The sequence below is a fragment of the Dromiciops gliroides genome, chromosome 1 (assembly GCF_019393635.1).
Source record: "Dromiciops gliroides isolate mDroGli1 chromosome 1, mDroGli1.pri, whole genome shotgun sequence".
In the NCBI taxonomy this organism is placed as follows: Eukaryota; Metazoa; Chordata; class Mammalia; order Microbiotheria; family Microbiotheriidae; genus Dromiciops; species Dromiciops gliroides.
Genome location: NC_057861.1, coordinates 110,599,470 through 110,614,875, shown reverse-complemented (window position 1 = coordinate 110,614,875; position 15,406 = coordinate 110,599,470). Strand labels below are relative to the sequence as shown.

The following is a 15,406-nucleotide window of genomic DNA, read 5'->3' as shown; positions in this document are numbered from 1 at the left end:
TATATATAAAACCTATATCAGATTACCTGCTGTCTAGGGGAGGGGAGAAAGAGGGAAGGGAGGGAGAAAAATCTGAAATTGGAAAGCTTGTATAAACAAAAGTTGAGAACTATCTTTACATGTAATGGGAAAAAAAATAAATAAAATACTTTATTTTTTAAAAAGACTATATTGTTTTACTCAGACTTTTTTATAATCCACAAATAAACAGGGAAGAATCTTTGCATTCTCTGCATCTTTCAGTCAGCTGTGTGACTGAAAATATGATCTGTAAAAAATACTGCCCATTTCCTTGTCGTATTTTTAAATGTTGATTTTTAAATTTTCCTTGTCATATGTTTATCAAGGATTCCTTAATATACATTTAGACCATTCTCATAAAGTTACATCTTTATAAGAATGGTCTTCATGTATGTCCTCTCAAATGTCTTTTGGGGGTAGTGGTGGTAATAACAATATTACCCATGATTTTTTCCACTCACTTTCTTCTCTTTATTCATAGATCTTGAAACTTATTTCTTAAGGCTTATGAAACTATATTGTTTTCGGCACAGATCTCTTCTCTATGTACTTGGTCTGGTTCAATTTCTCTTCTTGTCTTCATCTTCTTTAGTACATTTTCTACTTCCTAATTCAGTTTATCAGGGACTGGGATGTTAAGAGTCCACATGTGGTAGTTCCACTGTCATTAATGATGGAAAAAAAAATGAAAAGAAATGCCGACAAAATCTATTTTCTATTTCATCTGTTTGCTGTTTTCTTTGCAGTTTAATCTATTAATGCTATTTGGATGAGATAACTTAGCTGGGTGTCAGGCCAAACTTTTTTCGGAACCATCTGCACATCAGGATAGAAACTGGACACTTGTAACTTGTTAAAGGGAACTCCCAGATGAAGAACTCCCTTGCTACCAATACAGTTCAGAGTGAGCTACCTACAGCTATTGGAAAGTTAAATGATTAGCCCAGGGTGATGTAGCTAGTATATGTTAGAGGCTAAACTTGAACCCAGGTCTCCTTGGCTTTGGGACTGGGCTCTCTATCCACTATGCCATGATGTCTCTCACATGTGCACTTAATATTAGTTGAGCTAAATAAATATTCATCACTGACCAGGAGAGGATAAAACACATATAAGCTCTGAAATTAAACAGAATAAAAAAATCTCAAGAACTGGAAGTAACCTCAGGTGCCACTTACTTAAATCTGTATCTTAAACCAAAATTCCCATCAAGTAGTCATGTAGCATTTACTTGGAGACCTTTAGTGAGGGAGAATTTACTACCCCTTGAGGCAGACTGTATAATTTTTGATAGTTCTGGTTATTAAGAAGTTTGGTTTTCTAACATTCTGCTTAAATCTTTCTCTAACTTCCATCCATTGCTTCTCAGTATTGACCTATAGGGCCACTACTTTCCCTTTTCAGGAAAAAACAAAGCTTTCCATTAAGTTACTTTCCTACACTTAAAAACTACTAATGATAGCTCAAATTTTAGAATACTTGGGTATTTTATTGTGTTTTAAGATTTTTGGCTTAAGAAAATGGAAAAAAAATCACTGAAAGAACTACTGATCACTGACTTTTATTATATATGCAGCCACATTTCAGCTAGATGACTTTTTCTTTTGCTCTGTGAAATAATTATTTTAAAAGCTAGCAAATGTCAGAGCAATATCAAATGCTGAGCCTACAAAGGACATGGGGCTGGAAAAAATAACTAGTAATTCCTTATAACTATGTAGAGTTAACATTATTGAAATGGAAACACAACAAATATGTTCAAAGGCTTAATTTTACAATACTCCAAGCACAACTTATTGCAGCAACTGAAAACATTTTTTAAAAAACCTACTGTCAAACAGAACTCAGACTACATTTAGCAAAGGTTAAAAAAGGAGCAATTTAATTATTATAGTTTACAGAGTGCTCTATGAAGTTATTAAAAAGTGAAAAAAATAGTGCATTAAATTGCTGCAGTCTTTACATCGTAAAAATAAAAGTTAACAGTAGTATGAAAAAAAGCCATCCATAAAGCCAGATGTCTGTAGTGAATAGATCAGCTAAATTGTAGTATTTTGGAAATACTTTATAAAGCTGTGTTTTAAAAATAAAAAATAACAATTTATAAAAACGAAAACAGCATGTATATTCAAGGCTCCTCCATAACTTTTTCTTAGTTGACAAGTGTTTAAAGTAAAAATCAAAAGCTTAATATTCATCATTCATTAAATTAGGTGAAACAAACTAGCCAAGCCCACTAGATCTGGTCACTCAGAAAAGCATTTTAAAACAAAAAACTCAACTAAACTTTTCCTTCATGAAGACAGCATATTTTTTTAAATGGTCCTACAGTCACAAACAAAAGTGTCTCCCTAAATAGGAATGAAAAGCACCAGTCTTTACAAATAAGTTAATATGAACTTTCAGTCTGTTGATATGGCAAAAATAGTTGTTAATACTATAACATTTTGCAAGCAAAAGCTAGCTTTTAAATAGCTAATGGTACTTATTAGTTTAGGTATTTTTTTCTAAAGCCACTGAAATTGTTATACACAATATAACTTGATTGAGAATTCTAGAAAATTCTGGACTGATGCATTATCTGTACATTATTCTACATTACTGTTAAAAACACTCATTAAGCATATATTTACTAGATAATTCTTTTTCACATTTTTGGTACAAAGTTTATTTCAGAGAGTCTCTGTAAATTCTTATGCCGGCTTTCCCCCTTTTTCAGTACATCATTTTCTTCAATTTAATGAAAAGCAAAAGTCTTTTATTAAAGTAGAACCAGAAGCATTACAGATATTAATAGTAGCATCCAATGATGTCTTCAACTTGAAAAAGCCAATGACATAGGCCCTGTGACTTAGGGTTCCAAAATGTATAAATATGCTGCATTTTCATTTATGTATAAGTTGTACAAGCACAGGTACAACTTTCAACATTAGTACAGGGCCTGATAAATAAGACACAGAAATAAATCAGTTGTTTTTTGTTTTGTTTTTTGATTTTTTTTTTACTGTTTCTAAGAACTTTTACTCTGTAAAATGTTGGTCACTCAAAGCTATAAGCTTAATCACATATCAAATAACACAGGCGATAAAGCCCATCTTACTAGAACATACAGTATTAAGCGGGACAAAATTATAAGAGGACAAAAGCTAGTGGTCACTTAATTCCCTCAAAAAAGCCTAAGAAACAGAATGTTTCCATCCTGGATCAGAATAAAAATGTATTGTATTAAAATCTGAATTTTTACAAGTTGTCTTTTAATCAGTGTTCTATTTACAGTGCAGAACTTCCGCCAACTGCAGTAGTTTAACTTTGGCACAACACTAAGTTCCATTCCTTTCGAGTATTCAATCCTATGTTATGAGAAATGTGTGTATATCCAAAAATATTCTCAGTTTCATAAAAGATTAGGCCCATTCACAGTTAATCAGATATCTTGATTTCAAGAATTGAGTCCCCTTCACCACTGTTGGTAACTATAAAGGAAAAACATGAGACTGAAAAAGTCAAGAAAAAATGTTAGTCACAACCATATCTGGATTTTTCTTAAAGTACTTTAGACATGATAACTACAGGAAAAGTTAACTAAAAGTGAATACATCTTTTATTCTTTCTGGTTATTAGTGAAATTACTTGCCATCCAGAGTTTATAAAATGCATTAGATTTCATGTGTAACTAATATATGTATAAACTATATACATAAACCTTGCATATAATAACTTTTACTTATGAGTAGGGCCTATAATGATTTATCAAAGATGATTAGTTTAAAAAAGTAGATTCTATTTATTTGTTTCATGTATTTATAAATGTGTGTATATGTATATAGAGGGGAGCATTATGGGGCATAGGAACTAGTATGCTTTTTATCTGCAAGACTGACATATATATATATATATATGTACCTATATATGTATATAGGTACATATATGTATATATATATAAATATATAGGTACATATATGTAGGTATACACAGGTATACTCTCTTTTATGCCATTTAGTAAGATTAACTCATTTTTACTAAACTAACAGAACTGTTTGAAACAAAATTATAATGGGTCCTTTTGTAAAGTTAAAAATTCTCTTATAATGTATCTGTTTTGTAAATCCAGATTTATTTTAGAAGAAAGTTACCCTATCTACATGGCACACAAATGCATATACAATATACATAAGATTTTTGAAAACAGTAGGGTTGTCATGTGAATTTTCTGAACAAAATTAGTATTATTATATTTACCATGCAACAGAAATACTGCCCATGCAAACTTGTTAAAGTAATATTACATTTTAGAGTAGTGCAAAGAGTTTCATGTTTTCAGTAGATCTCAATCCCTTCCCAAAAAGTACATCAGAGTATAAGATAGAGAAATCAACACAGCAGCAATTCTCTTGATTTATTTTGGCTGCATAAGTATTTTGTTTTTTAGAAATAATAGGGAAAGAAAAGCCTGTTAAAAGCATTTTGTGCATCTGGGTCAGAAGAAGGATGGCTTAAATAATTCAGAGACTATAAAAAGGCAAAGGGAACTTTAGGATTAATCTATCCAAAATATTTAAGTTATAACTTATAATGGTTATGTTATGCTTTATTATCAGAAATGGAGTTCATATTATTTAATAAAGTAGTTGCATTTTTAGTCTCATCTGTTTTCATGGTTCCAAAATGTTACATTTTTAAAACTAGAAAACGAGCTATTTTGGTAATCACAGATAGAATGCTTGTAAACCTGGGGATAGCATGAAAGGCAAGAGTGAACAGACTGGGAGAAGAAAGTTAGAGGTTAGGGAATGAAGGAGAATGGGCTAAGGAAAGAGACAACTATGTATTTATATATCATGTGCACAATAGTGAGAAAAGGATCTTTTCCCTCCCCCATTCTGAGAACATTACAATATTATCAGACAGTATAATGCTACTTTATGTGAATGTCCAACCATAGTCCTTGGTATAGATAGATACACTAACATTTTATGATTACTGTTGTTTTTTAAACTGCATGTCTATCTTTGAAATAAACAAAATGTTTCAAAATATTAAGAAAAGAAAAACAGAAGAACGCCTAATAATCTAAGATAACTATATGGATGAATATTGACAGTGAGAACTTTTAAGAATCTACATTTCTAACCGGAAATAACTTTTCCAATTTAAAACTACAGAAAAGTTATAAACAACTGAATTTTGCAGAGGGAAATGGCCAGGCTTTAAACAAATGGAAAGTTTTATTGGTCTAGGAGTATTTAATTCTATGAGATTCTGGGTTCACAGTCTAGACAAAGCCTTCATTTGGGAGGTAAGTTGAATAAAACCACTGGAGCCAAACTGCTGGCACAAGTTTCAGCTCTGTAATCTCCCAGGTGATTCCACACCTGCAAGCCTTGATCTCATCTACAATGTGGGAGTGATAAATCCTTTATCTCCCAGGGTTTTCACAAGAAAAATACTGAGAACTGCTACACACTATAGAAGTGTAAGCTCTTTTTATGATGAGACACTTTAGTTTACTCTGGAGATCCCATTACAAGGAGAATTGCAAGTATTTGATCTCCGAGACACCAAGGACATACTATAGATAATAAATTCATCTTACAGCTTTCAAAAGCAAATCTCAAAAAACAAAACAACTGCCTAATCAAATATGAATTCTAATATGGCATGGAATAGATCTGTTGGTTTTTAATTGAACAGATGACTACTCTTAGTACATGAAGCATCTTAAATTCTAAACTAAAAGGCTAATAAATTTAGTGGGTGAGGGGAAACAAGTTAGGGTTCAGTAAAACCTGAAACACAACGAGAAAAAAATAAACAAATACCTATTTTCACCTAGTTTCCTAAAACTGAGCAATCCTCACCCCTGTAGTTATTCTTTCCTTCGGATATACTTTTCCCCTTCTTTTTAGTTTTCGTTTTTGAATTCTTTCCTTAAATAGGCAAAAAATGAAGCTTTAGTGAAGGGTGGGTTGCAAAAAAAAAAAGAGAAATAAACACATTTTAGTAATTTCTAGTTTTGATTATCAAGTCCCCTCCCCCAAAGGAGTGTGTAAAAAGCTAAAACAATTAAAATACATTTACATATAATATTCAGTGGGAAAAGAGATATATACTTTAAACCATTTTACTACTAAATGACACTGGGGGCCACTAATTGTGGATGTAATAGAAAATACTCAGTCTCAGTATGAGAATAAGCATATTCTTTTTAGCTAATTTAGGAACAAAGTATTTGTTGGCCATGCTAATAGAATCTGATTCCTTCATTAGATAAAGGAAAAGTAACCCTAGAAGTTGTTACATCTGAAGGTCATTTAAACAAAGTGACATTTCCAAATGTATATAGATGAAATGTGCATATACATATATTAAAACACTTACATTTTAATCATCTGATTTAGAGAGTTTCCTCTTAACATGCCGTGGGGGTTCCCAGGTGTCACTGTCATCTGTTTCTTCATCATCCTCTTCCTGATCATCTATTACCTCCTCCTCATCTTCATTCTCCTCAAATAGCTCTATTCCTAACTCAGATCTTCTTTGTCTTTCTGCAAACCACTCTCTGACCTGCTCATAACCCATATGTGATTTGGCAACAAGTTCATCAAGGTCTTGCTCATTAAGAAATTTGTGCTTCATGTAATAATCCTTAAGTATTGCAGTTCCAGTTTTAAATTTTATGAGTGATGGTCCACGGTCCCAGTTGTTTAGCCTTTTGCTTCCTCTAGGCCGTCCACGAGGTCTTCCCCTTCCTCTTCCCTTTGGTCTTCCTCTCCCCCTTCTCCTAAAGGAAGCCTGTCCATTCATACTATTTGAACTGGCACTCTGATAGTAATAGTACCATTTTAAATTCCCATTTTTCCAAGCATATCGTGTATCTCCAAACCAACTGACGATATCTGTTCTAGCAAGCCCACTTTCCTCAGCCAGCTTGTCATATTCTTCTGGTGATGGCCACTGTGTTCGAACAAATGCACTTTTAAGTATGTGCAACTGCTCTGGTGATTTTTTACACACTTTGTTTGTGGTGGTCACTGATTTAGGTGCCGCAGATTCATCTCGAGGAGAAGTTTCTCCAGCTTCTTCTTTGGAACTGCCTGCATTGCTTTCATCTATTTCTGTTTTCTCTTCCTTTGGAGCTTTAGATTTCTTTCTCTCTGTAAACCAAGCATCAATTTCTCTCCTGGTAAGTTTGGTTTGTGCTCTTAACCTGTTCAATTCTTCATCAGTAAGTACGGGGTTATTGAGGAAACTTGCTTGGAGGACTCGAAGCTGCTCTGAAGTTTTCTCTTTAAATTTTTGTAAAGTAAAGTCAGGGAAAGAATTTCCCAGATGTTTAGGCTGTGGAGCAACAACTGTTGGGGATTCTGCAGTCTCATCACTAGAGTCTATAACGATTGGGGTACAAGCTTCACTGTTGAGATGGATACACTGATTACTCTTGGAATTTCTCTGGTTATACCTTGTGTCACTAAACCACTTTTTGATCTCGCCTTTAGTCAGCCCTGTTATTTTCATGAGCCTGATCACCTCTGAGTCATGAGGAAACTGATTTTTAAGGTAGCTAACTTTTAATTCTGCCAGCTGTTCTTTTGTCTTTTTTGCCCGGATACCAAATGAATCAGGATTCACCAATGCAGTTTCATGCTTGATTAACTGAGTTGGAGCTGAAGCTGAGGCTGGGGCTGGGGCTGGGGCTGGGGCTGGAGCTGGGGCTGGGACTGGGGCTGGGGCTGGGGCTGGGGCAGGGGCTGGGGCAGGGGCTGGGGTTGAGGCTGGGGCTGAGGCTGGGGCTGGGGCTGGGGCTGGGGCTGGGGCTGGGGCTGGGGCAGGGGTTGGGGCTGGGGTTGCAGCTACTGGCTTTGTTTCTGCAATAGGCTGAGCACTATGCATATGACTTTTCTGCATATGAGTTTGATTGGGAACTCCTGCAACTGTCAAAGCTATAGGTGTTGTTACTGGCAATTGGTTGGTGCCAGCTACTTGTGTAAGGACCAGACCTGGCTGACCAACTATTTGGCATGTCTGCAAAATGGAAGGTAACCCATTACTAGCTGCTGAAATGTGTGTAGGAATCACTGTTATTGTTTGTGGTACAGTATGCACTGTGCCATTGAACTGTTTTCTCCTTGCCTCCTCTACTTCTTCTGGAGTCCAACTAACACCATGTTTCAAGCGTTGGGCTGAAAACCATATTTTGATTTGTTCCTCTGTATATTTTGCTTGAGCAGATAGAACTGTAATTTCAGACATTGTTGGATAAGGGAATTTGTTGTAGGTGTTGAGCAAAAGGGGATTGTTATCCAAAGCAGCATTGTAGGTAGGAATGCTGTTAAGAGGGATTAAAACTTTAGGAATCAAGTTAGAATTCTGCTGAGCTGATACAGCTGCTGTTATCACCTGTGCTAGCCCAGGTTGAAGAACTGCTGCTGGGGTAACTACTGTGTTTGTGGTATTAGGATGTATACTATTTACAATAGAAGTACTTGTATTAGACTCAGATGCTGATGAAGTTGGATTTTTTACTACTTCTTCATGACCTGATTTAGTTTCATTCTCTTTTTCTTCTGGAATGTCTTCAGAGTTATGGAAAACTGCAATTCGTTTATTCTCTACTTTATTTTTCATCATTTTCATTATAGGAGTTTTGCTGATAGAAATCCCTGATGAGGGAGTTTCTATAGATTCTACCTGATCTGAATTCTCCTCTTTAACAAAACTACCATCAAAAGTCAGATCATTAATTGTTTGCTCAAAGATTGTCTGATTATTTCGTTTCACCATAGTCAGCTTAAAATTCTCTTCTCCAGGATGATATTTCAAATTATGCTCAGAAAGCGCATCATATCTTTTGGTAAGAAAATTGCATTCAACACAAACATAGGATGAATTTAACACTACATTGGGATGCTCTGAATCTACATGAAAGGTAAACATGTTAAGATCTGGTGTTTGAAAAGTACAATATTTACATTCATAGCCACCTTCAACTTTTTTATTTTGCTGATTGTCAGAATCTACAAGTTCTTGTACATCTTCATCACTTGAGATACTTTCTGCTGCTGTGTTTTCTATTGGTGTAAGTACAGGGGGACCTTCATCCAAGTCTGATATCAATTCTAGGTCCAGATCCTGTTCACTGGCAAGGACCATGCAAGGTGTTGTTGATTTTCTTTTGCTTGCCATTCTATTTCTGTGGGGAAAATCTCAATTGTGATTAGAAAGCAATGAAGATCAAACTCTTTCAGTTATCTTCATTTGAAAAAAATGGCTTTTGGTTCTGCAAGTCCATCCCATCTGCAGCTTTTTCATAGTGCAATCGAGAAAAGAGCTTGTAGCTGGTAGTTGCAAAGCTGAGTTGTTGAAACTTTTGAAGCAAACACCCAATCACCTATATTAAGAAAAACAAGTTTTACAGTGAATGATTATGGTTTTTAAAAAAATTAAATACAGTAACACTGTATAGAAATCAGCTATAAAACACAGACAAGACCCAGAAGTTATCAGTAATCATCATGTTTATAATAGCTGATAATTACATAGCACTTAGAGGTTTACAAACATACACACATACATATTCAAATCTGATCCTTTGAGAAAATGAAGCAAAATGGTTATCACAAAGTTTATATAATGTATTAAAATTGTTGTACTTTCTTCAGGAGAGAACTCTTTTGGGCCCTCATTCAGAGTCCATTTACCAAACTTTTTAGAATTTTGTAAAAATAAGAGTAACCTGGCTTCCTAGACCAAATAACAGGGTGGGAGAATAGGCAGACACACAGATATTGAGGAAATTATACTTGAGAATGAAGAAAGAGTCAAAAAAAGTTAAAAAAAAAACCTAGACAAAACTCAGAAAGCAGAATCTAAGGCCCTTAAACAAAGGGACAAATAGCTTCTCCATACCTTAAAAGGCCCTAAAGTAGATTGCAGCAGAATACAAAGATGTTCTTGGGACTATGTTGAAGATTATTAAGAACTTCAAAAGTCTCTTTGGCTTTTTAATTTGAAAGGAAATCTCCAGATTATGTACACTATAAATAATTGATCATCTGGAAGTCCAAGTCAACAAATATTTATCAAGTATCTACTCTGTGTCAGGTATATGTTGGGACTTGGAGATAAAAAGACAAAAATGAAATTGTCTTTGCCCGAAGAGTTTGTATTCTATTGGGAAGCTATTTACATATATGCCTTTTGAGGAATAAGGGCTCTGGCGGCTGGGGAGCATGGGAAGGGAAAGATTTCATGGATAAAATGGAGGTTAAACAGAGAGTTGAAGGAAACAGGGATTCTAAGAAACGGAGGTAAGGAGGATAAGCATTTCTTTTATTCAGGGAGAGCCAGTACAAAGGGCAGAAACAGGAGATGTCCTGTGTGAGGAACAGTAAGAGGGCTGGCCAAAAGAGTATAGAAACTGGGGTAATATAAAATAATAACAAAAACGTAATTTGGGACCAGGATGTGAAATTCTCTACTTCACTTCCTGATGCCAATTACACTCAGGATTTCCATCCCCTCCAATGTCTAATGCCTCCTTGGACCCCCAAAGGCATCACTTCTACTATTTTCCTTGTTTTCTCTGGCAGTGTTCTAGACTGACCCATTTCATCTTGTCTTTCCAAAAGGCCAGGTCCTGCTTCTAACCCTAAAAGCTTACTTAAACTCTTACTCCAGTTCCTGAGTTGAAGCAACCAGGACAAGATATCCTGAATAAATTAATCTTATTTTATTAAAACATTCTCTATCGGCTCTATGTGAGAAAGGAGTAGTAGGTGTTAGAACATAAAGTAGAAGACAATTTTAATCCTTGAAAGTTGCTGTGGAAAAATGGCAGCTAGAATTCAAGAACTTGAAAAAGAAAAGAGGTAGCTGAGGAGCTAATCTAGGTTAGAGAACCAGTGCCATAGGCTTATACCAGGAGAAGGAACAGATCCTAGGTTTTTACTTTATTTCTAGGGACTCTTTTCCCTTCACAGAATCCCCATTAAATGCCTTCACCTCTGACATAGGTTAGGAATCTGAAACTAATAGTTGGGACCTGGTGAAAGTCCTATCTTTCAATAAGTCTGGATGGAGATGGTTCAGGGAAGGGAGTCCCTGATTCCCTGCAGAGATAGGAGATATTTCTGGAATTCCAAGTTGAAACTCTCAATTAATTTTCCTTTAAAATTTTTTACATTTGAACTTAACACCAAAAGAAAAAACAACACTTCCTATATAGAACATAAACAGATTATTTCTATGTATATTTTTAAACTTTATATTACAGAGCTTGCTTTTTTCTATATAAATGTGGATATTTATTATTTTTAAAACATATTTCTATATTAGTCATTAGTCATAAGAAACATGAAAAAAATAAAGACAGTATGCGTCGATCTGCATTCAGACTTCATCAGCTCTTTCTCTGGATATGGGTAGCATTGTTCATCATGAGTCCTTTGCAATTGTCTTGGATCACTGTATTGCTGAGAATAGCTAAGTCATCCACAGTTGATCACTGTACAATATTACTGTTACTGTGTATAATGTTCATCTGGTTTTGCTCACTTCACTTTGCATCAGTTTGTCTAAGTCTTTCCAGACTTTTCTGAAATCATCCTGCTCATCATTTCTAATAGCACAACAGTATTCCGTTATTATCATATACCACAACTTGTTTAGCCATTTCCCAATTGATGGGCACTTCCTCAATTTCCAATTCTTTGTCACCACAAAAAGAGCTGCTATAAATATTTTTGTACATGTGGGTCCTTTTCCCTTTTCTTCGATCTCTTTGGGATACAGACCTAGTAGTAGCTTTCTTTTTAAAGAAAAATGTAATAAATTCAACACATTACTTTCAAGGCTATCCTGCCTGTTTGTATTTTCATTTGAATGTACTTCCATTCTCTTCTGTGCATTTTCTTTTAAACGTTTCAATGACCCTTTTGGAGGGGCAACTCTTGCTTTCCTTCACCCCTCAAAATTCTCCCTAAATGAAAAAGAGAACTAAGACCCTTGTAACAAATAAGCACAGTCATGTAAAACCAATCCACACATTGGTCATATCTAAAAATGTATTTCTACTTCTGTATCTTGAGTCCACCTACCCTTATCAGGAGGTGAGTAATTTTCTTCATCATACATCCTCTCAAGTTGTGATTGTTTTTATTCTTGTCCTGGTTCTGCTCATTGAAATTTATATCAGATAATATGCTTTTCCATGTTTTTTTTTATATTTCCTACTGTGAAATAATATTCCATTAAAGTCATATATTACAATTTGTTTAGCTACTCCTCACTTATTAGGCACCCGCTTTTGTTTCTACTTCCTTGCCACATTAAATATTTTGGTACACATGGGTACAGACAGAAAACTACTACAAAAGATTGTTAAGGACACTGCCAGATAAGGTCACTGTATCTTTTGGGGGGGGGGTGGGGCAATGAGGGTTAAGTGACTTGCCCAGAGTCACATAGCTAGTAAGTGTCAAGTGTCTGAGGTCAGATTTGAACTCAGGTCCTCCTGAATCCAGGGCTGGTGCTTTATCCACTGTGCCACCTAGCTGCCCCTGTATCATTAAAAAAAATTTTTTTCTTTGTTACAAGTGAGTTGAGTTAGGAAGTGGGGGGGGGGAGGGGAAAGGTATTAAGCAAAAGAAGTCTCTGAGAAAAATGAATGTCACCAAGTTTAGGCATACAATTCACTAAAAGCTCAAGTGAAGCTTGATTCTTCAGGCCCTCATTCAGAGCCCATTTACCAAACTGCCAAAAGGAAGGAGTTATGTTTCTTTATCTGTTCTCCAGAATCATTATTGGTTTTTCATTTATAGCCAGTTTGGGTTCCATAAAGTGGTTTTATGCATTACAGTATAGTGGTCATTAAACATTCTTCTTCTGGATCTTTCTGCATCAGTTCAGACAAATCTTCCCATGTTTCTCTGAATTCTTCATATTGTCATTTCTTCCAAACCAATAACATTCCCTTACTTTCACATGCCCTGTGTGTTTGGTTTTTTCCAGCAATTCACCCATTGATGGGTATTCATTTGGTTTTTAGTTCCAGTTCTACATGTGTAGTAGATAGGAGTAAGTACAGGAGGAAGGGTAAGTATTTTCAGAAATAACTGTGATGTAACAAAAGGCATCAACTGAGCTTTTTGTGAATAGAGAACAGGTCATGTCAAACCTCTTCTTGTTGTCAGTGGGATGGTAAAATGCTATAGTAATCAGAGAAATGTTATAGATATAATTGCCTAGATTTTAACTAAGTATTTTATTATGTTATTTATGGGGAGAAAATGGAGGGATGCAAACTAGACAAAAGTCCAATGAGATGAATTAGAAAGTCTACAGAAAATTGTCTTTGAGGCAGGAAGATCTAGATTCAAGTTCTGCCTGTGACCCATATTGGGATTATGTGACCCTGAGCAAGTTACTCAGCCTTTCCATGTTGTAGGCCAGAAGTGTTGAACTCAAATAGAAATGGATCCCTGTAAGAAATATATGGACTCAGAAAATCATAAACTAACACAGTCTATGTTGTATTGTATTTTTATTCATTTTGTTAAACATTTCCCAATTACATTTTAATTTGGCTGGTTTGACACCTCTGCTCTAAGTAACTATCTAACACTATAAGTTGTGGAGAAGGTACCAACCTATATTGGGAGAGGGATACAGAAATTCCCTATGCCAATGAAATTACAGGCTCAATCCCTATCCCTGTCCAAAGACTTAGATGGATAACCAGACTCAAAGAGAAGTCATCAATAGTCTATGTCAATTTAGAATGTCTCCAGTGGACTGCCTCAGGAATCTGTTTTTGACTTAACATTAAAATTTTTATCAATAACTTGCAAAGGGGCATAGAAAGCATCTTTATCAGACTTGCAGATGACACAAGGCTAGGTAGGATGGCTAGCACAATAAATAACAGAATCTAAAAATATCTGGGTAAGCTGTACAACTGGGCTAAAATTTTTTTAAAATGAGATTTAATAATTTATAATTTTAAATGTAAAGTTTTATACTTCAGTTTAAGAAACTGACTTCACAAATACAGGGCAGGTGAGGCATATTTAAAGAGCAATTTATCTAAAAAAGACCCAGGAGGTTTAGTGGACTATGAGTTCAATATGAGTCAACTGTGTGACATACAGCCAAAAAACCCCCACAAAGGGGGCAGCTAGATGGCTCAGTGGATAAAGCGCCAGGCTTGGATTCAGGAGGACCTGAGTTCAAATCTAGCCTCAGACATTTGACACTCACTAGCTGTGTAACCCTGGGAAAGTCACTTTATAAAAATAAAAAAATTTAAAAGTCTTAGCTAAAAAACCCCCATAAAAACCCTAATGAAACCTTGGGTTGTATGGAGAGGCAGTGTCCAGATATGAGGAGGTAATAACGCTGTGTGGTCAGGTCACATCTGGAGTACTAACGTCACATTTTAGAAAGAACAATGGTAAGCTAAAGGACACCCAGAGGAGCTTTAAGTCCAGGTCATGTGTAAGGATTGGATGAGGGAACTGGGAATGTTTAGCCTCGGGAAGAGAAGGCTCAGGCAGTTTATGATGGTATAACAGTAATTGCTTATATATATACGTGTGTGTGTGTGTGTGTGTGTGTGTGTCTATATATATATATATATATATATAGTGCTTCCTATGTGTCAGGCATTGTGCACAGGTACATGCACATTGGGATACAGAAGAGTAATCATACCTGGTCTGCTTGGCAAAGCTAGGACCAACAGGTGGAAGTTGCAAAAAAAAAGCAAATTTTGGCTTGACATCAGGTCAAGTTTCCCAATGGTTAGCGATATCCAAAATAGGTATGGGCTTCCTCTGGAAGGCATGGGTAACTCCTCACTGGACATATTCAAGCAAAAGTTAAATGAGCACATGCCAGAATATTGCAGTAGGAATGCTTTTTTTTGGCCAACATTGTTCCCAACAATGAAATTTTGTGAAATCCTGTTTAAGGACCACCTCATTTCCTAGTTAGGGCTCCATACTTCTCAACACTTTTGCTTGTAGATCATTACCTTAGATGAGAGCTGATTATAAAAAAAGACTGTTGTTGAAAGGAAAAGTAAATTAAAACATGTAGGAAAATATCGGAAAAAGTCAGTCAGTCAAGAAGCATTTATTAAATGCCCACTATGTGTCAAGAACTGTGCTAAGAGCTAGGGATACAAAGAAAGGAAAAAAAAGTCACTGTTCCTCAAGGCATTCATAGTCTAATGGCAAAATAACATGCAAACAAATATGTACAAATATACCACGTACAGGAAAAAAAGGAAATAATCAACAGAAGAAAGGCACTAGAACTAAGTGCTGCTGGGAAAGGCTGGAGGTGAAATATAAGCTAAGACTTGAAGGAAACCAGGAGGGAGAGA

At 35.5% G+C, this 15,406-nt stretch overlaps 1 protein-coding gene across 12 annotated transcripts in view; it reads right to left on the bottom strand.

Annotated features, from left to right (window-relative positions):
- Nucleotides 1-214: 214 nt before the first annotated feature.
- The window catches only part of ZHX1 (zinc fingers and homeoboxes 1), a 33,816-nt gene continuing 18,624 nt past the window's right edge, over nt 215-15,406 (bottom strand). For 2 of the 12 annotated variants that reach the window (XM_043982203.1, XM_043982220.1), the window contains exon 3: nt 1,882-9,409. In XM_043982203.1, coding sequence (XP_043838138.1) covers nt 6,403-9,204 — 2,802 coding nt within the window. In that variant the 5' untranslated portion in view covers nt 9,205-9,409 and the 3' untranslated portion in view covers nt 1,882-6,402. Of the gene's footprint in view, nt 683-1,881; nt 9,410-15,406 lie in introns of those variants that run through there. The other 10 variants (XR_006354729.1, XM_043982272.1, XR_006354727.1 and 7 more) reach the window with 10 other exon arrangements.